This window comes from Trichomycterus rosablanca, chromosome 16 (genome assembly GCF_030014385.1).
Source record: "Trichomycterus rosablanca isolate fTriRos1 chromosome 16, fTriRos1.hap1, whole genome shotgun sequence".
Taxonomy (NCBI): domain Eukaryota; kingdom Metazoa; phylum Chordata; class Actinopteri; order Siluriformes; family Trichomycteridae; genus Trichomycterus; species Trichomycterus rosablanca.
In genome coordinates this window covers 9,851,253-9,873,651 of record NC_086003.1, presented here as the reverse complement: position 1 = coordinate 9,873,651, position 22,399 = coordinate 9,851,253, and the positions used below count along the sequence as shown (strand labels likewise).

General features: G+C 40.7%; 1 protein-coding gene across 3 annotated transcripts in view; it reads right to left on the bottom strand.

Annotated features, from left to right (window-relative positions):
• wdr41 (WD repeat domain 41) overlaps positions 1-22,399 on the bottom strand; it is a 60,954-nt gene that overhangs the window by 16,498 nt on the left and 22,057 nt on the right. For 2 of the 3 annotated variants that reach the window (XM_063012203.1, XM_063012204.1), the window contains exons 10-15: positions 16,309-16,493; positions 12,603-12,724; positions 12,437-12,522; positions 9,968-10,104; positions 7,002-7,134; positions 5,446-5,964 (exon numbers count right to left, since the gene is read on the bottom strand). In XM_063012203.1, coding sequence (XP_062868273.1) covers positions 5,924-5,964; positions 7,002-7,134; positions 9,968-10,104; positions 12,437-12,522; positions 12,603-12,724; positions 16,309-16,493 — 704 coding nt within the window. In that variant the 3' untranslated portion in view covers positions 5,446-5,923. Of the gene's footprint in view, positions 1-5,445; positions 5,965-7,001; positions 7,135-9,967; positions 10,105-12,436; positions 12,523-12,602; positions 12,725-16,308; positions 16,494-22,399 lie in introns of those variants that run through there. The other variant, XM_063012205.1, reaches the window with a different exon arrangement.

Below are 22,399 nucleotides of genomic sequence, written 5' to 3'. Positions count from 1 at the left end.
AAAAAAAGCAATTGTGACTGACCACAACTATTATATTTGTTTCTTTTTTTATTGTTTCTTAATGCCAGAGGGTTGACAGTTTGAGAAATGATAGTTTTGTGGCATGTCTGTGATTTCTTTTTTTTCTACAAAATTAAACAATTGAAAGAACATCTTCCAAGAGTGGTGATTCCATAATTTTTGCCAGGGGTTGTATATATATATATATATATATATATATATATATATATGTATATATATATATATATATATATATATATGTATATATATATATATATATATATATATATATATATATATATATATATATATACAGTGTATCACAAAAGTGAGTACACCCCTCACATTTCTGCAAATATTTCATTATATCTTTTCATGGGACAACACTATAGACATGAAACTTGGATATAACTTAGAGTAGTCAGTGTACAACTTGTATAGCAGTGTAGATTTACTGTCTTCTGAAAATAACTCAACACACAGCCATTAATGTCTAAATAGCTGGCAACATAAGTGAGTACACCCCACAGTGAACATGTCCAAATTGTGCCCAAAGTGTCAATATTTTGTGTGACCACCATTATTATCCAGCACTGCCTTAACCCTCCTGGGCATGGAATTCACCAGAGCTGCACAGGTTGCTACTGGAATCCTCTTCCACTCCTCCATGATGACATCACGGAGCTGGTGGATGTTAGACACCTTGAACTCCTCCACCTTCCACTTGAGCATGTGCCACAGGTGCTCAATTGGGTTTAGTCCATCACCTTTACCTTCAGCTTCCTCAGCAAGGCAGTTGTCATCTTGGAGGTTGTGTTTGGGGTCGTTATCCTGTTGGAAAACTGCCATGAGGCCCAGTTTTCGAAGGGAGGGGATCATGCTCTGTTTCAGAATGTCACAGTACATGTTGGAATTCATGTTTCCCTCAATGAACTGCAGCTCCCCAGTGCCAGCAACACTCATGCAGCCCAAGACCATGATGCTACCACCACCATGCTTGACTGTAGGCAAGATACAGTTGTCTTGGTACTTCTCACCAGGGCGCCGCCACACATGCTGGACACCATCTGAGCCAAACAAGTTTATCTTGGTCTCGTCAGACCACAGGGCATTCCAGTTATCCATGTTCTTGGACTGCTTGTTTTCAGCAAACTGTTTGCTGGCTTTCTTGTGCGTCAGCTTCCTTCTGGGATGACGACCATGCAGACCGAGTTGATGCAGTGTGCGGCGTATGGTCTGAGCACTGACAGGCTGACCTCCCACGTCTTCAACCTCTGCAGCAATGCTGGCAGCACTCATGTGTCTATTTTTTAAAGCCAACCTCTGGATATGACGCCGAACACGTGGACTCAACTTCTTTGGTCGACCCTGGCGAAGCCTGTTCCGAGTGGAACCTGTCCTGGAAAACCGCTGTATGACCTTGGCCACCATGCTGTAGCTCAGTTTCAGGGTGTTAGCAATCTTCTTATAGCCCAGGCCATCTTTGTGGAGAGCAACAATTCTATTTCTCACATCCTCAGAGAGTTCTTTGCCATGAGGTGCCATGTTGAATATCCAGTGGCCAGTATGAGAGAATTGTACCCAAAACACCAAATTTAACAGCCCTGCTCCCCATTTACACCTGGGACCTTGACACATGACACCAGGGAGGGACAACGACACATATGGGCACAATTTGGACATGTTCACTGTGGGGTGTACTCACTTATGTTGCCAGCCATTTAGACATTAATGGCTGTGTGTTGAGTTATTTTCAGAAGACAGTAAATCTACACTGCTATACAAGTTGTACACTGACTACTCTAAGTTATATCCAAGTTTTATGTCTATAGTGTTGTCCCATGAAAAGATATAATGAAATATTTGCAGAAATGTGAGGGGTGTACTCACTTTTGTGATACACTGTATATAACCTGCTGTATTCTGAGGACAGATGACTAGTTGGATGCTGATTTTATAAAGTGCATTTCTTTATAACTTTGACATTTGCCAACAGGCATTGCTACACGCTGAACTTTGCTCAAACCCACACTTTATTTAAAATTTTTGTGGCAATCCATTGGTGACCCCAGTTATTAATTTAAGAAAAAATTAAACGTAAAAGGGGTTTAAAATTATGTTCTGTAAATTTTTGTTTGTTAAAAAAAACATGCAGTGAACAATAAATTAAAAAAATTATACATTAAAACCTGATGTATCAAATATGATACAAAGCAAAACTCATATAGGCAAACTCTTCTTTTTTTCTTTTGTAAATCACAGTAGGTCAGTAGTTCTACTGAAATCACAGTAGGTCAAATAAACACCTCCGTTTAAAATAATTTTAATTATTTGGCAATGTTTTGGTGGTTTAGGCTCATAGCAATTTGCCTGTATTAATAATAAATGCTCTGAAACTGCAAAAGTATGGTGTTCCACAGGGTTTAGTGCATTACAGGATCTATTGACAGTAAAAAGTATTCATAAATATGGCATCAATTTCCACTGTGATGCAGATAACATTAGTACGGTGGCCGAGAAGTGCAAAACAAATTTACATTTCAGAAAACAAAATTACAAAAAAACTAAAACAAATTTACAACAAAAGCAAAAACAAATTTACAAGTGCTCGGGTACCCAGTGTTTGTAAATTTGTTTTGGCATATGTAAAAGTGTTTCAGCACTTGTAAATTTATTTTCGGCATATGTAATTTTGTTTTCTAAAATGTATATTTGTTTTGCACTTCCCGGCCGCACATTTCTGACGGAAAAGGCAGGGACAATAAACCGGAAGTGCGTGTTGCTTACCTGCTGTCAATCAAACTGTTTCTCAGCGGTAAAGTGAACGGAGTTTGTGATGGTGACGATAAACAAGGTTTTGTCTAGTTTGTGGAAATCATTTTATCCAGTTGACCCGCTATTGTTTTTCTTGTGGAAAGTTTTGTGCAGATGTTTAGACGTGGCGTGTGCATCTCTATTTACCGTCCGCTCTTCTAAACATCTAAGGAATTCCCACAAGAACAAAAAAAGCGAAATAATGAAAATAATTAACACAAAATGGACAAAACATTGTTTATTAGGGACGGAACATTTGATACCGAGGCTTTAAAGCTTGTTTCACTTTTGTAACACTGGACTCAGTGTATCGGAGCTTATATTAAAGCAGCATGTGCAGGACTGATGAAGCTTTGTGCTGTGTTTTATCTCATTCACTATATAAGAGACAATCAAACCAGGGTTACCCACCGTCCTGTAAAATACAGAATCCTTCTTTATCTGGAGACTAAACGCCGCGTTCTGTATTGAACTGATACAGGACGCTTTGTTCCGTATTTTTATCAATGGGAGACGGTGTGGTGTATAAAACAGAAGGAAACTGCTGCTTAATTCATTATATTAAGTAGTGTTCACTTTTATTCTTAGTAACGTGACATAACCTGTTTAATACACCGCTGTATGTGTAGCACAGTGGGCGGAGTGCGTTGTTTTGCCTAAAATATGATTCTGACTTATTATAAAGAATGAAAATAATAAATTTTAAACACCATAAATAAAACCTTTGTTCTCATGACTGTGTAAGGTCCCCCCCTGCTGCTATAACCAGCGCACACACACCGTTACTAAGAATAAAAGTGAACACTACTTAATATAATTCCCTCAGTCTCCCATTGATAAAAATACGGAACAAAGCGTCCTGTATCAGTTCAGTACTGAACGCGGCGTTTGGTCTCCAGATAAAGAAGGATTGTGTATGTTACAGGACGGTGGGTAACCCTGGTTTGATTGTCTCTTATATAGTGAGTGAGATAAAACACAGCACAAAGCTTCATCAGTCCCGCACATGCTGAGTCCAGTGTTACAAAAGTGAAACAAGCTTCAACAAGCCTCGGTATCAAATGTTCCGTCCCTAATAAACAATGTTTTGTCCATTTTGTGTTAATTATTTTCATTATTTCGCTTTTGTTGTTCTTGTGGGAATTCCTTAGATGTTTAGAAGAGCGGACGGTAAATAGAGATGCACACGCCACGTCTAAACATCTGCACAAAACTTTCCACAAGAAAAACAATAGCGGGTCAACTGGATAAAATGATTTCCACAAACTAGACAAAACCTTGTTTATCGTCACCATCACAAACTGTTCACTTTATCGCTGAGAAACAGTTTGATTGACAGCAGGTAAGCAACACGCACTTCCGGTTTATTGTCCCTGCCTTTTCCGTCAGAAATGTGCGGCCGGGAAGTGCAAAACAAATATACATTTTAGAAAACAAAATTACATATGCCGAAAATAAATTTACAAGTGCTGAAACACTTTTACATATGCCAAAACAAATTTACAAACACTGGGTACCCGAGCACTTGTAAATTTGTTTTTGCTTTTGTTGTAAATTTGTTTTTGTTTTTTTGTAATTTTGTTTTCTGAAATGTAAATTTGTTTTGCACTTCTCGGCCACCGTACATTAGAGTACAGATCAGCCAAACCAAATAACATACACACAAAAAGTATGATTGAGGATTGTGTAAGCAAAATAAAAGTCTGAATGTCATGTAACTTTACTTTGTAGATCCAAGGCTGCAAGGGACAAGTGTCTAACTTGGTTCTAGACCTTAAAGCTTTCTCTGTGACCCAACTCAGCTGTAAAAATGTGGATGTCACATTTTTTTTAAAACCTCATGTACGTTAGTAATATTACTAGAGATGTTTTCCAACATCTGTGTAATATTGCCAAAATATGAAATACACTTTTTGTAGATGACACTGAAAAACTGATCCATGCTTTTGTAACTTTAGGGTTAGAATAATGCAATGCCCTTTTCACTGAATGTTTTTGTAGAGCAGCGCTAACTCGAACAGGAAAAAAATGAGTCCTGTTCTATCATCTCTGCCCTGGCTGTCACTTAAATTCTGCATTAATTATAAAATATTTTTACTAACCTATAAAGCGCTCACAAAATGCAATTATTTAAAAAATCAGAGCAGGGGAAGATCACTTTAACAAAACTTTGAAAGAATCTTCTTTGACACTGTTTCACTGTCTTATGCGTTCCCAAGTTATGATATTTGGGGCCCTCTAGGACCAAGACTGTGGACCCGCCTTTGACAAAGGTGCAGAGCTTGGGGTTAAATGGCCATAGAGATTTGTGATGATCAGAAATAATGGGTCGTTGTTGTTCTGCTTTTCATATGTAATCACCGAGATTTGTTGGGGTGGACTGATATCCAGAGACAGCATTCATAGCTGTGGTACCTTGACTACGTTATTAATTATTTATTAATGATTTTAAATATATCATTCTATCATATTATCATGTTCTATTTGCAATAGAAGTGTATCCACCAGAGTGAAAGGAAAAGTTTACAAGACAGCAGTAATGCCTACGTTGTGTGGGTTGGACAACAGACAAGGGACCTGGAGGTGGCAAAGATAAAGATGCTGTGATTCTTATTGGAAGTGACGAGAGTGGACAAGAGTAGGAACAAGTTTATTAGAGGGACAGTGCAGGTAAAATGTTTTGTAGACAGATGTTTTGGAGGACAAATTGAGATGGTTGGGCATGTACAAAGGAGGGATGAGAGTTATATTAGAAGGGTGCTGAGGATGGAGCCACCACGTAGAGGAGCAGCCGAAAGAAAAAAAAGAGTCTATTTGTTATAATTTATTGTATTTTACATATCTAGTATCTGGTTACTCTAACAATGAATTGTATTTAAATTAAATTTCACCAAAATTTTATTTAATAATTTTTAAAACAAATTTTAAAAAGCCCTCACATTCATTAAACTACAAAAAAACTGTGATTAACACCGGCATTAGACATTTCTATGTTTTATTCAAAAATTTGGCCACTTTCTATTATTGCTGAAATGACCACTTTTCATTTTTCTAAAACAGTTAAAAATTGTTTCTCAAAATGTATGTCTACATCACTCATGCAGTTCCATTAAGTCATCAAATAAAACTTGAAAGATGCACACTTGGTTTCTATGGAAAAAAAAAAACAACCATTATTTTGAACTGTAAAACCAGGTAAAATTAAAAAGTTTAACCTTTACCAACACATACATTTTTGCATAATTTGCTTAACACCACAGTCTATTTTTTTTTTTTAAACATGACTAAGTCACATTGACTTCGTAATTTTCATTGGGAAAACGAAAATAAAGCACAACACTACTAGGATAACATTCAATGGTTAACCCAAAGCATATTTACAGACAGATGACAAAAGTAAAAAAAAAATCATTATTTTAAAAGATAAAGTAAACCTTAAAAAGTCTTTACATCCATTCATACTAATGTTACATATCAGTAATGTTTAACACCACAGCTGTATTTTCTTTTGATTAAAACATGACCATGCTAAGTAACAGCTTTGTCTCAGCTACCATGAAAAGGTCATAAAAACAAAAAAGCAAAAATCCTAGAGGAACACAATTCAGTGGTTATCCAAAAAAATCTCCACTGTAGTGAGCGCTTGGCTAGGGCAGCGATCTATAACGATAACCCAACACTGCTGAAAACCGGGTTTGAATCTCAGTGGTGTTATCGACCAGATGGACATCTCAAAGCTTAGCACCATCTGAGAAGGGGGAGGGCCAAAGCCCTGTAATGGATTGGCGTACTGTCCAGGGTATTCCTGTCTTGCGGCAATGTTTCCCAGTGGAACCAGACCCAGCCCAAACCAGACCCAGCCCAAAACCAGACCGGGATTAAGTGGTTGATGAAATTGCCTAAATTAAACTCCACTATTAGTAAAAACACACCTTTCAAAACGATTACTACAGAGGCCAGTGTTAGGAATAAATCTTGTGGGTCTGTAAGCCCCTTTTCTGTGTTTAATATCCCATATTTATTGTCTTAATAAATTATATTAAATGATTTTTTAAACATCCAGTATTGTATGCTACTGCTTTCTAGTTTCTACACTCTTAAGATTGCAGATTTTACTTTTTTTGCAATATCTACAACCAGAAAACATGATGAATATACAATGTAATGGAAGGAAAAAAATCAGAGACCCTGGTTCATATCCAGTTTCTGGAGAAGTGCTAGACTGCGTAGCTGTGTTTCTTTCTCTCCGTCTTTCCACACAATTACCAGATGATCTGCTGAGCATGTAACCACACCTCTTTCAGCAAAACTTACAAACATCTGCAGCACAGCAAAACACAGGCACAACATGATTATCCGTTACTTTTCAGCCTAAAAAGAGATTTGGTTATGTCTGTGTGGGTGCCCGGATGCTCGGAAGCACAGTTGAGATTCAAACTCAAGAGCATAAGATCTCAGCATAAGCACACTTAGCCACCCGAGTGCCCCATTAATAATATACTTTATGCTTCATCTTTTCATCTTGCAAATCTCCCATGAATAACATTTTGCCCATTCTTTTTTATGCTAATATTTGGCTGGGTTCTTTTGTGACATTAATTGACAGATCATATGTCAGTTTATTAATGCACATCTGGCAGAGTGGGTGCCACAACAGCAGTATGGGTCACGAGGACCTGGGTTTGATCCTCTTTTCCAGTTACTGTCTGTAATTAGTTCTACAAAAGAGTATGAGAGGTATATAATATAAGAGGGGTGTCCACATACAATTTGCAATAAAGTGTATAAATAAAATATCATCAAAGCTAGAAAAAAACAAAACCCTTATAGTAATTAGGTAAGGCCCTACCTAATTCACAGCCGTGAAAATCGCTTCACGGACTGTGAAATGAGCCATTTTCCGTGAAATATGCAATTTGCTGTAGAATTCAAAATGTAATGTTTGTGTTTAGCGATTTAATAGTTTTTCATTTGTGTAGCATATGAAATATTAAGCACAGTATGCAATCATACTTTAACAGACTTAACAGACTTTTCATACGTAACAGACTTTTCATACGTAAAAGACTTTTCTGTTGTGTAGTGTTCTGACAATGTTTGATGTGGGTGTGTTTACGTATTAAGTACATTTTGTTCCTTTGGGGATTCCATAGTCAAAGGAAAAGTGTTGTTACCTTTCCTGATTCTCGCTTTCTGTTCGAAGTCAGAAAACTCAGGGGAGCTAACTTTTATAATTTCCAGCTTTGAAGACAATGTGGACTTTATAAATAATTAGGCTACTTTTAAGTTAAATCTGACCTTAATAATAAAACAATGTCCACACTAAATTCTTGTAGCACTGCACATTGACTTCAGGCAGGGTTATTTCATTCATAGCCAATGCCAGGAGACAGATAAATTAATAATGCTGCTAGTCACCTTGAGTTGTTATCCAAAACTATTATTAATAGGACATCTGTCGCAATTAGTACCTAATTAGTACCAATTAGTGACCTAAGCATGGGTCATATACCTAAATCCCTAAAGCCCAATTCATTTTGGATTAATGTTGGATTGGTTTAAGAAAGACATGAGTCTTTCTTAAACCAATCCAACATTAATCCAAAATGAATTAATTTATAGGCCAATTTGTAGCATTTTCCTTATTTTGAATATTTTACAAAAAAGTTGTAGTTGGGCAGCATACTTACATAAAAATACATGAGATTTTGAAGAAGGATTTAGGACACAGAGAGTACAGAGTAAATCACCTCCTGTACCATTCAAAAGTTTTTTTCCCATCTCTTTTTGTATAATTGAACTGTGCTTATGCTTCAAATTACAGACTGATGACAGGACATTCTCCTTAAGTTCTGTCAATTACTGCAAGGCAAGAAAGCCCTGAAGTATTGATATGATCTTTTAAAATGTCAGCTTTTCACCCGATGTAAAGGGACATACAGTACTGTGCGGTTTTAGGCAGGTGTGAAAAATGCTGCGAAATAAGAATGCTTTAAAAAATAGAAGTGTTAATAGCTTATTTTTGTCAGTTAACGAGTTTTCTTGGCTGACCACTGTGTCTAAGGCCCTCACCGCTGGCCATTTCTTCAAAAGAGCTTGAACAGCACATCTTGAAATCTCAGTCTGCTTTGAAGTCTTTGCCTGGGAGAGACCTTGCTGATGCAGTATAACTACCTTGTGTCTTGCCATGGTGTATGACCTGTGACATGAAACTATCTTTCACAACCTCATCTTTGTAGCAGAGTTTGGCTGTTCCTTGCCCAGTTTCAAGCCTCCTACACAGCTGTTTTTGTTTTAGGTTATACCATACATTATCATCTGTTTGGTATAAATGGTGTTATAATAATTAAATAATTAATCACACACCTTACTATAATCCTACAAAATCCATGACTTTGCACCAGCACTTTGATGCTGTTTTGAAGGCAAAGGTGGTCACACCGAATATTGATTTGATTTAGATTTCTCTTTTGATTTCTCTTTTGTTCTGTCTGTTTTTGGTCTTTTGGTTTTTGGATTCTGTTAAGTTGCTTTGCGACAATGTCTATTGTAAAAAGCAATAAACAAATAAATTTGACTTGACTTTTGTTCATTCACTTTGCATTTTGTTAAATGCGAAAATAAACTATTAACACTTCTATTTTTTTAAAGCATTCTTACTTTGCAGCATTTTCCATACCTGCCTAAAACTTTTGCACAGTACTGTATGTCTGCCAGAAATCACAGGAAATTAACACTCAAAGGCTTGGGGGTCATCAGAATATTTTTTTGATAAACGTGGGATGACCCTAATTGTCCTCTAATTGTCTAATCTGCCATGAATAACATTTTTCCCATTTTTTTTGCTGATATTTGGCTGGGTCCTTTTGTGACATTCTGCTCCATTTAAGTGATTTGTATGGCACAATGTGCTGCTTGTTAAGACTTTTAGCATTATATACAATACTGTAAAGGTTTTCTTTAAAAAATAAATTCAGATTCTGAAGCAGACAGGGTTATTAAGCGTCTATCATCCACTATGTTTAAAGAACTTGCATCTTAAAAGCATCTTAACCAACAGATTATGCAAATTATTATGATATAAACCCTGCAATGTAAACTTAATATTTAACATTCAACCTCTATTTTTTGTGTGATCATGTATGTACAATACCTGCACAGCTCCAGAGTGACCAATCAAATCACCAATTAGCTGCAATGTGCGTAGACCAGCAACATCTAAATGTTTTTTAGCAGGAACAACAGTCTCCTTACTGGATCTTCCAAAATGGCCAAACAACCCCAAAAGCCCTAACAGAAAGAGTAAAGAAAAGGTATAAAATATTTATTTAAATATTATTGTAGATTAATTATTCATCTATATGACAAAGTTATTTGCCTTATCTTTATGTGCATTATTTACACATGTAATGAGTTTAATGTTTCTGTAAGTAAATAATTTTCTGGCTCTTTCAGTAGATGCAGTCAACTAATTAAGCTTACTAAAATCATTTTTGGTCAGTAGCATTGCTAAGGTACACTACATGGCCAAAAGTTTTTGGATATCTGACCATGAGCTTGTTGAACAGCCTGTTTGAAAAAATGGTATAAAAATGTGACTTCTATGTAATCTTTGTAGCTATAACAACAGCCACTCTTCTAAAAAGGCACAGTATGTCTGTGGAAATGTGTGCCCATTCAGATAAAAGAGCATTTAGGCTATGGTCAAGAAAGCCTCAATTGATGTTCTGGATCATTTTAAAGCTGTTCAGAAGGGCTGAAACCAGGGTGTTGTGCAGGCCACTGCAATTTCTTTAACCCCAGATTTACTTCATGGTGTTTACACTCTTATGCTGGAACAGGAATGGGTCTTCCTTAAACCGTTGCTGCAAAGTTGAAAGCATATAATTTTCTTACTATAACTGATTATACCACCTAGTTAGTAATTAATGTTTCTAAAACATAGGACTCCAAAACTTAGAAGTGTCCTAATATTTTTGTCCATACAGTGTATTTCAAACTTCAGTGGAATTTATCAGTCTAAAATAACATATGTTACTATATCCTATATACACTGCTAAAAAAAAAAAATCCTCAGAGCCATTGTTAGACCTTATGCTAGGGCAGTGTGCCCTGGGTTTCTCCTGGTGCAGGACAATGCCCGGCCTTATGTGGCCACAGTGTGTAGGCAGTTCCTGGATGATGAAGGCATTGATGCCATTGACTGGCCCTGATGTTCCCTAAACCTGAATCCAATTGAGAACCTCTGGGCCTTTATGTATCAGTGCATTGGGTGTTGCCAAGTCATGCCACAGACTGTCCAGGAGCTCACTGATGCCCTGATCCAGGACTGGGAGGACATCCCCCAGGACACCATCCGCCGTCTCATCAGGAGCATGCCCAGATGTTGCTGGAAGAGCATACAGGCACGTGGGGGCCATACACACTACTGAGTAACATGATGAGTTGCCGTGATAAAAAATTAGATGAGACTATGATTTCAATATTTTACTTTGATTTTCGGTATGAATTTGAGTCCAGCCCTCCAAAATACAGCTTTATAATTATCATTTCATTCACTGAACCAGAAAAGTTAAAATGTTTTGTAAAACATTAAAGTAAAATATTTATAAAATATTCAAGTTAAGGCAAATTATAAATAGGTAAGGTAATCATGAATGAGTGGGTGCATCCATCAAAGGTTTAGTCTTTGAAAGCAAAGATGGGTCATTGCTTGCTACTTTGTGTTAAACTTCATGACAGAATTGCCAGCCAGATCAAAAAGAAAATTTCTTAATACAAGACAATTTTCACCATCTATTGTACATAATATTGTGAAAAAATAGAGAAACCCCAGAAATTTCAGTCTAGGACAAGGCCAAAAACCACTTTTGAATGCGAGCTTCAAGCCTTAAGCTGGCACTGCATGAGAAACCATCATGATACTGTGGTAAATATACCTAAATTCACTCGCAGGACTTTGGAAAACTGTTGTTACTTAACATCAAGAAATGCAACCTGAAATAAAAAAATGCAACCTCTTATCCTGAGTTTATCTCAGATGGACTAAAAGACAGTGGAAATGAGTCAGTTTTGGTCAGTTGAGTGCACCTTTCAACTTGTTTCCAGAAAAAAATGGACATAAGAGTTTACTGTGCCAAAGATGAAAAAAAAACAAAAACAAACATCTAGACTGTTATTAGGTGCAAAGGTGCAAAAGCAAATATTAACATGATATGGGGTGCACCCACAACATGGGTGACCTGCTTATGTGGGAGGGTTCTATGGACACAGAGGTGTATATTAAGATTTTAGAGAGACAGATGCTGCCATCATTATGCCTCATTATGCCTGAGTCTTTTTTTATCACTTTGTGGGATTTTGGCATTTTTCTATTCAGCTTTTTGGGTCTGTGACTTAAAATTGGTCATTGCTGGACAATGATGCAAAACATATGTCCAGATCAACACAAAATTAGTTCACTGACCACAAAATCAAACTTCTTCAATGGCAACCCCAGATTTAAACCCCATAAAAAAACCTATTTAAAAAAAAAAAAAAAAAAAAAACAATGCAAAAGAGGTTAAGAGAAGGGAGACAAGGGAGGAGAATAAAATGGTCAGAAACAGAGTGTTCTTTTTACCTGAGGAGGCAGGCTCTGCAGGAAGGGGAACATCCTGTAGCTCCCAGATCCTAACACTGCCGTCCTCAGAACATGACATTACCTGTCTTGAAGAGAACTCACATAAGCCACACTTTGCATTTTGCAAACAGGTGAATAATAGGGGAAAGATTAAATATATATGTACCCATCAGGCAGCAGCATGGTGTGTAGAACATCAGAGTCATGAGCAAACTTTCTATATGCCACGCCTGTTCTCATCACTACATTATACACATACAGACCACTGCCTACTCCTGCAATAAGCAGCTGAGAGACAAACAGAGAGAGAAATAACCAATAATGATGCAGTTGTTCAAAAATTTTTTTCTCTTCTTGACTGGTAAGTTGTTTTCCTAATATTCTACATTAAATGTGTTTAGAGTTTAAAACATGTAACTTTATTAAACTTTATAAATAAATCCTATAAATAGGAGTGACAAAGTTTATTTATTATTTTAATTCCATTTTCATTAACCACTAAATTCTGAACAGGGTCACAGCAGTTCTGCTTCCACTCGGAAACACTGGGTGTAAGGCAGAAATACCCTGGACAGGGCACCTATTCATCATAGGGCTTCGGTCACCCAACAAATAGCCAATCATGTCTGTGTAGAGACACGGCCAGCCAATAAATGTGTTCATATTTACAAAATACAATGAAGTTGAAGTAAAAACATTAGATATCATTTAAAAAAAAATCTTTTATCAGTTAGAGATTATTGAGAATTAACAAACACAAATCACAGATTCTTCTTTTATTGCATTTTACAAATTGCATTTTTTAAATCTGTGATATGTAAATCTGTGAATGTAAAATGTTAATCTATTCATTCTTTTTAATTCATTCTATTATTTAACTCAAAAAGAAAAGAAAAGAAACAATTTTTAATTTAATGCCTGTACCACACTCAAAAAACATGGACCAGGGCAAAATAATAGGAAAAATCTATAGAACATTCAAAATAAACAGTTTTGAAACATTCCACAATGTGCAGATAAATTGGTAACAGGTGAGGGTATCATGATTGAGTTTACATAAAAAAAACACCAGTGGCTTAGTCTTTGCAAATAGAGTTATGGCTCATCCCTCTGAGTTAAACTTTAAAGGAGAACTGTCAAACCAGTTCACAAAAAACATTGCTCAATTCAAGATAGCAAAGGCTGGAAACCAATGTTAAATTTATGTGAACTTTAAGCCCTTAAATGCCATTGTATGAAAAACCATTATGATAATTGTATTAGGGAAAACCATTGTCATTTAAAACAGTCCACTGCCGCATCAACAAATGCAACCTGAAACCCAAAGAGAATCCATACATCAATTCTGTGCAGAAACACAGCTAAGTTCCAAGAGTCCAAACTTATCTTGGATGAATCAAAAGTCAGGGAAACCACGGCAGTGGTCAGATGAGTTCACGTTTTAACTTCTTGTCAGGACAAATAGTCCAGATATGTTTTCTTTTAAAAATAGTGCATCATGAAAAAGAAAGCCAAACAAGGTAAATTATCCACTGTTGAGCAGCAAAAGAATAAGCAAGCAATCAAGCTATCAAGCAAGAATAAGCAAAAAGTCCACCTACAAAACTAGAGTAATAGATATCCTCATTTCCCAAACAATTAAAAGTGTAATAAGAAAGGTGATATAACACAGTGGAACTATGCTTCTCTCCCAACTTTACTTGAGTGGGTTAAAAGCTTAAGAATGGCAGAATACATAACATCACAGTTAGAAAGGCGTTCATTGTGAATAGTAGCCTATTCACAATGAACAGGCTTTTCACACTGCTAAGTGAAATATATACAGTGGGGCCAAAAAGTATTTAGTCAGCCACTGATTGTGCAGGTTCTCCTACTTAGAAAGATGAGAGAGGTCTGTAATTTTCATCATAGGTACACTTCAACTATGAGAGACAAAATGAGAAAAAAAAATCCAGGAAATCACATTGTAGGATTTTTAAAGAATTTATTTGTAAATTATGGTGGAAAATAAGTATTTGGTCAATAACAAAAGTTCAACTCAATACTTTGTAACATAACCTTTGTTGGCAATGACAGAGGTCAAACGTTTCCTGTAAGTCTTAACCAGGTTTGCAAACACTGTAGCTGGTATTTTGGCCCATTCCTCCATGCAGATCTCCTCTAGAGCAGTGATGTTTTGGGGCTGTCGCTGGGCAACACGGACTCCACGAATTTTCTATGGGGTTGAGGTCTGGAGACTGGCTAGGCCACTCCAGGATCTTGAAATGCTTTTTACAGAGCCACTCCTTCGTTGCCCGAGCGGTGTGTTTGGGATCACTGTCATGCTGGAAGACCCAGCCACGTTCCATCTTCAATGCTCTCACTGATGGAAGGAGGTTTTGGCTTAAAATCTCACGATACATGGCCCCGTTCATTCTTCCCTTAACACGGATCAGTCGTCCTGTCCCCTTTGCAGAAAAACAGCCCCAAAGCATGATGTTTCCACCCCCATGCTTCACAGTAGGTATGGTGTTCTTGGGTTCTTCTTCTTCCTCCAAACACGCCGAGTTGAGTTTTTACCAAAAAGTTCCATTTTGGTTTCATCTGACCACATGATATTCTCCCAATCCCCTTCTGGATCATCCATATGCTCTCTGGCAAACTTCACATGGGCCTGGACATATACTGGCTTAAGCAGGGGGACACGCCTGGCACTGCAGGATTTGAGTCCCTCTCGGCGTAGTGTGTTACTGATGGTAGCCTTTGTTACTTTGGTCCCAGCTCTCTGCAGGTCATTCATCAGGTCCCTCCATGTAGTTCTGGGATTTTTGCTCACCGTTCTCATGATCATTTTGACCCCACGGGATGAGATGTTGACCCCAAGGGAGATTATCAATGGTCTTGTATGTCTTCCATTTTCTTACAATTGCTCCCACAGTTGATTTATTCACACCAACCTGCTTGCCTATTGTAGATTCACTCTTCCCAGCCTGGTGCAGGTCTACAATTTTCTTCCTGGTGTCCTTCGTGGTCTTGGCCATGGTTGAGTTTGGAGTCTGACAGTTTGAGGCTGTGGACAGGTGTCTTTTATACAGATAACGAGGTCAAACAGGTGCCATTAATACAGGTAACGAGTGGAGGACAGAAGAGCTTCTTAAAGAAGAAGTTACAGGTTTGTGAGAGCCAGAAATCTTGATTGTTTGTTACTGACCAAATACTTATTTTCCACCATAATTTACAAATAAATTCTTTAAAAATCCTACAATGTGATTTCCTGGATTTTTTTTTCTCATTTTGTCTCTCATAGTTGAAGTGTACCTATGATGAAAATTACAGACCTCTCTCATCTTTCTAAGTAGGAGAACTTGCACAATCAGTGGCTGACTAAATACTTTTTGACCCCACTGTAGGCCTTTCACAAATCTGCCAATAATGTAAAATGTCTTTTGGATAATGTCTAGTAAACTGATGAGTCAAAACTGTAACTTTTTTGAAAAAAAAAAAAAAATTTATCGTAATACATCTGGCATGAAGCTAACATATAATTTTACATAAAGAACATCATACCAACAGTAAAACAAGGTGGTGGTAGAGTAAATGTGTGTGGATGCTTTGCTGCCATGGGTCCTAGCTGATTTAACATAATTATGCTTTCCACCACAAATTCCTAAAGATGATTATGCAACTATACAACAATCAGCATCACAAAAGCAAGGCAACCTCTAAATGACAAAATAGGGTTTAAAAATGGCTTGGTGAAAATCTTAACTTGAACCCTACTGAGATGCTGTGGAAATTCTTGTTTAAAGTACAAAGAGCGGGTAAAATAAAGAGCGGGCCAGAATTTCTCCACAGCAATGTTAAAGTAACAAAAAATTATTTTTATAACGAACCTCTCCATCTGAGTGCAGGTGCTGGATGGACATTTCGCTCTGTTTCTGCTGGGCCATTCTTATCTCAGATTGGCCATTTCCAGCTGGTTCCTCCCACAGAATGCGTTCGTAAGCATATATTGACCAGTTAATGCTGTCCCAGAGGATGATTTCACCAATATGCGAGCCACTGGCAAACATTCCATCTGCAAAACAGGAACAAAAACACAGTAACCACACACTTTAGGAATGTACCACATCTGCCATGTTTTCAAATCTTTATTTTTCTTGGAGTCATTAGAAGTTCCTGTCATACTTACTATAGGTTTGAGTCCACGTAAACCTCTTAAACTTATTATGGCTCGTATTCCCAATATAAATGTTTACTGATGCAGTCTGGTGAGCTTAACCTTAAAATTTCTTTTTTAATTAAAGGATAAATTCGCAGAGGATAAATTCCCAGATTCAAAAAACATGCTGATGCTTAATGCCTGTGAATTTTAAGAACTGCAACTAGTTACATAAAACATAAAAAAAATAAAAATAAAAAAAATCTGAAAAATCTGTAGTTTTAAATGTAAATTCTTTGAGATTTTATTCTTTTAGAAATAATTTGATTGTGATTATTTATTTTGTTTAGTTATTTATTAGGATTATTAACAGTTTTTCACTTTGGTTACATTCATGGACAAGACAGGTAGTTAGGTCAGGCCACTCCACCTGTAAATCAAACCCAGGACCACCTCTCTGTGAGGCAACAGTGCTACCCACCAAGCCAACGTGAAGCCCCAATGTGATGATTTATTTGTGACAGACTGATAGTACTAAGATTAATGAGAAGAAGGGTAAATAAAACAGTGTTTAAAATAAACCTTATATGTAAAACCTAAACTACATGTCTAAAAATGTTAAGAAAACAGCATTAGTATAGTGGTTAACTACAACCCCAAATCAGACAAAAGTTGGGACATGGATAATAGAAAAAAAAAGTGTTTCTTACATATCCTTTGATTTTTATTTCAGTGCAAACAGTATGACCAAGATATTTCATGCTATGTCTGGACAACTTCATTTCATTTGTCATTATACATCATATCCCCGCCTTTCAGGCCTGCAACACTTTCCTAAAAAGGCAATTTAAGGCTATTAATAAGGTGATGTCGACAAGTGATTGTAATCATGATTTGGTACAAAAGCAGTATCCATTAGTCTTTGAAGAACAAAGATGGCCAGAAGAACTAGTTTGTCAACATACGTGTAAGAAAAAGATTGAAATGATTAAAAACAATGTACCTTAAAGAAAGATTGGAAATGATTTGCTTATTTCTATTAGAAAGCCTGCGGTAGCTGGTGAACGACTCCCGGGTTCCCGGCGAAGCAGGCGTTACAGAGCTCAGAAAACAAAGGCTTTAAATAGGAAGCCTTCCAATTAGGGCTGATTGCCTGCAGCTGGGAGCTGGCTTATTTAAGCCAGCTCTGCTCAGCAGCAGGCGTCGCACCTTTTGTTTCTTTACTCATAGTGGCAGCTCGTCCACACTCCTTTTTAGGGTCAGTAAGGTACCCCGGGTAGCACTAGGCTAGTCGGGTGTGTAGGCTGAAAGGCCGAGGTAAGATAGCTTTTATTTCACCTCTTTCAGGGCCAGTGTGGTGCGACGCCGTGCAGTCCTCGAACTGCTGTTGTTTTGCTCGTTTAAGTTTTGCGCTAGCGGCTTCGCTAACCGCTAACCTTAATGTGCTGTAGCTTGCCGCTTCAATGCGCTAAAACTGTTATATTGGTTCCGGATTCTGCTAACCGCTGGGTGGCACCGCCGTAAAGCGCTTGGCTGGTGAGCCAACATCCCCAGTTCGAATCCCGATCCTTGCCTTGATCATTCTCTCTAAACTGATTTTTCTCTTTTACAGATCGGCGCGCTTCCCCCGTTGCATTCCGGTGAAGGGTTCGCCGATAACCCTCTGTATCGACCAACCGCCTCCCAGGGTTGGTCCCAAGCGAGCATTGCCGCTCTAGTAGCGGTTTCTCCGCAGCGCTATACAGCGCTTATTCTCTTCTCTAACCCATGCCTACATAGCGCGGTGGTAACGCACCCGGTGCGCACCGTCGCGACCCAGGTTCGCGTCCCGCTTCTCTAGTTTTCTTTTGTATTTTTTCACTTTTGTTATCCGCAGCGCCAGCGGCCTTCATCGGAGGATCCGATTGTTTTTTGTTCCTTTTTGTTTCTTTTTGTATCATTTGCTTTAATAAAATAAAATCATTATTTTATTTTCAATCTGCGTTTGAGTCCACCTTCTTCCACATAACAGAAAGGTGCGACCAAAAATGGACTCAGCGGATTCCTCACCCGTCGCAGACGTGCTACGCCACCAAGGGGTGGCGTTAGGTAGACACGAAGTGGCCATTAATGAGTTGGCACAGCGTGTAGCTGCCCTCACTCAGCAGGTACCGGCCACCGCCACCACTCCTAGTTTCGGACCCCCCACCAGACAGTCCGGAGCCTCAGACACTCCCATTCCTCCTCCCGAAAGATTTTCAGGAGAGGCTAAGAAGTGTCGAGGCTTCCTTCTGCAATGCTCACTAGCGTTCGAGCTGCAACCCTCTCGATACCCCACCGAGCGGTCTAAAGTGGCCTACATTATATCTCTCCTTACCGGGAGAGCGCTGGAATGGGCTATTCCGAACGCTAGCTGCTGAGTGTGGGTGGGATGAGGGAGCCCTCATCGCCATTTTTCATCGCGGACTAGGAGGCAAAATCAAGGACGAGTTGGCCACTAGAGACATTCCATCTACCCTTAAGGCCTTTTACAAACTAGCCACAACCATCGATACACGTCTGCGTCAGCGAGCGTGGGAGCGGGGTACCTGTCCCCCGTTCACCCGCTCGCAGACTCCTCCCCAACTGTTTCCACCCGACCTGGATCCCGAGCCCATGCAGTTGGGGCTGACCCAGCAGGTCGCTCCCTCAGCATCGGGTTCGCTACCCCGACCCCGCCGCCCATTAAACGAGTAGGCCATCCTCGTACCAGGGAGCCGAGGAATGGCCGAATTAACATCCCTGCTCAGGGCCTATTCCTTCAGGCCCGGTTGTCGTGGGGGTCGGGAGACACCTAAAGGTCTGTGTAGATTCAGGCACAGTGGAGAACTTTATTGACATTAATCTGGTGCGCAGGCTGGGGATTGAGGTCCAACCGCTAGACACTCCGGTCTCGGTCCACGCCGTGGATGGACGAGCCGTAGCGGGCAGCCCGATTACCCAACAGACAAAAGCTCTCACGTTACGTCTGCAAAACCACGAGGAACGGATCACCTTCCTAGTGACTCACGTTCCTCACCTCCAAGTGGTTTTGGGGTACTCGTGGTTGCTAAGACACAACCCCCAGATCGACTGGGCCTCCGGATCAATCTTCATCTGGGGAACGCGGTGTCGGGACTCGTGCTTACTGCAGGCTGGCACGAGCCCCGACCCGTCTGAACCTAAGATGGAGATCCCGGATTTGGCAACTGTTCCTCCTGCGTACCATGATTTACGGGAGGTTTTTAGCAAGTCCAGGGCGCAGGACTTGCCCCCCCCACAGACCGTTCGATTGCGCCATCGCTCTCCGGTCCAGAAAAGGTAGCCATGGAGGAGTATGTGCGTGAGGCACTCAAGCAGGGGTTCATCCATCCTTCTTCCTCCCCAGCCGGGGCAGGGTTCTTTTTTGTCGGTAAGAAGGACGGTACTTTGCGCCCCTGCATCGATTATCGCGGTCTGAATGCCATCACGATCAAGGATCGGTACCCGCTGCCGCTGATGGCCACGGCTTTCGAAGCCCTTCAGCGAGCCTCTGTTTTTACCAAGCTCGATTTACGCAGCGCGTACAACCTGATTCGGATCAGGCAGGGGGACGAGTGGAAGACTGCGTTCATTACGCCCACGGGCCACTATGAGTATCTGGTGATGCCCTTTGGGTTAATGAATGCCCCCGCAGTTTTCCAACGTTTTATCAATGAGGTCCTATGGAAGACCCTTGAGAAGTTCGTCTACGTTTATCTAGACGACATCCTTATTTTTAGCCGGTCCATCGACGAGCATAAAGGGCATGTCCAACGAGTCCTCCAGCTTTTGCTCGAAAACCATCTTTTCGTCAAGCTGGAGAAGTCCGTTTTTCACTCCCCTACGGTGTCCTTCCTGGGGTTCATAGTTTCACAGGGCACCCTTCGCATGGATCCGGCTAAAATAAAAGCAGTGGATAGTTGGCCGACTCCGAGTTCTGTTCGCCAGGTGCAAAGGTTTTTGGGCTTTGCCAATTTTTTCCGGCGATTTATTCAGAACTTTAGCACTGTCGCTGCCCCTTTAACTGCCCTCACTGGCAAGGGCCCTTTCAAGTGGTCAGTGCAGGCCCAACTAGCCTTCGACAGGCTGAAATCTCTCTTAACAACTGCTCCTGTTTTGCAGTTGCCAGACCCAGAGGAACCCTTCATAGTTGAAGTTGATGCCTCTGAGGTCGGGGTTGGGGTTGTTTTGTCCCAGAGAGTGGGGCCAGGAAAGAAGCTACATCCGTGTGCCTACTTTTCGCACCGCCTGACTCCGGCTGAGCGGAATTACCCGGTCGGAGACAGGGAACTTCTAGCCATTAAGTTGGCTTTAGATGAGTGGCGACACTGGCTCGAGGGAGCCAAACATCCTTTCCTTGTGTGGACTGATCACAAAAATTTGGCGTTCATCCAACAAGTGAAAAGGATGAATTCAAGTCAGGCCCGGTGGTCCTTATTTTTTGGAAGGTTCCACTTTACACTGTCGTATAGACCGGGATCCAAAAATGGTAAGCTGGATGCCCTGTCTAGACAGTGGGAGCCGACTAGGCCGGAGACCGGACCTGATCCCGTGATTCCCTCGACCCAGATATCTGCCCCAGTCACCTGGGGTATGTCGAAGGTCATTCGGGATGCCCAACGGGCTGAACCCGACCCCGGTGGGGGACCTCCTGATAGACTGTACGTACCTTCCACAGTACGTCGTCAGGTTTTCGAATGGGCTCATTCTTTCCCGTTTGCGGCGCACCCAGGCGTAACTAAGTCCCTGGTCTTGCTGCGCCGAAGATTTTGGTGGCCGGGGATGGAGAACCAGGTACGTGACTTTGTCCGTGCCTGCTCTGTGTGCGCTCTGAACAAGAGCCACAGAGAGCGCCCGCGAGGGCTTCTCCATCCGTTGCTGATACCTTCCAGACCGTGGTCCCATATATCCCTGGACTTTGTGACAGGGTTGCCAAAGTCCAGAGGGTTCACGGCGGTATTGGTAATTGTCGACCGCTTCACCAAATCCGCTGCCCAAGCTACCATCCGCCATGGGCACTGCGCAAATCATCCTGCAACATGTGGTGAGAGCGCATGGGGTCCCATCTGACATTGTGTCTGATCGGGGCCCGCAGTTTGTAAGCCAGTGCTGGCGGGCCTTTTGCCAACTTATTGGCGCGAAGGCCAGCTTATCCTCAGGGTATCACCCTGAGTCAAATGGGCAGTCGGAGAGACTGATCCAGGATCTGAGCAAGATGCTCAGGTGCCTGACGGCAGGGAATCCGGCCACGTGGTCGGATAAATTATTGTGGGCCGAATTCGCTCACAATACCCTGCATCACTCGGCGATAGGAATGTCACCAGCGGTCCCGTCTGTACAGCTTCATGTCCGCCGCTGCCGCGCCGCCTGGCGTAAAGCAAGGCAGGCACTTGTGGCCACCCAGCGCTCCATGAAGCGCACTGCTGACCGCAGGCGGCAGCCGGCTCTCACCTTCCAGCCGGGCCAACGTGTCCTTGTGTCGACGAGGGATCTCCCCGTCAGAGGTGCCCCTCACAAGTTGGCACCTAAGTACATTGGTACGTTTGAGGTGGTCAGGCGGATCAACCCGGTGACATATAGGTTGGAGCTTCCTCCCAGGATGAAAGTGCATCCAACCTTTCACGTCTCCCAACTCTGACCATTTATGTGCGGGGGAGTTTCACCCCCTCCCCAACCTCCCGCCCCTCGTATCATCAAGGGTGCCCCTGCCTTCACTGTCCGCCGCCTGCTGGATAGTAGGAAGGTTCAGGGTAGCACCCAATACCTGGTGGATTGGGAGGGTTATGGCCCTGAGCAACGTTCAT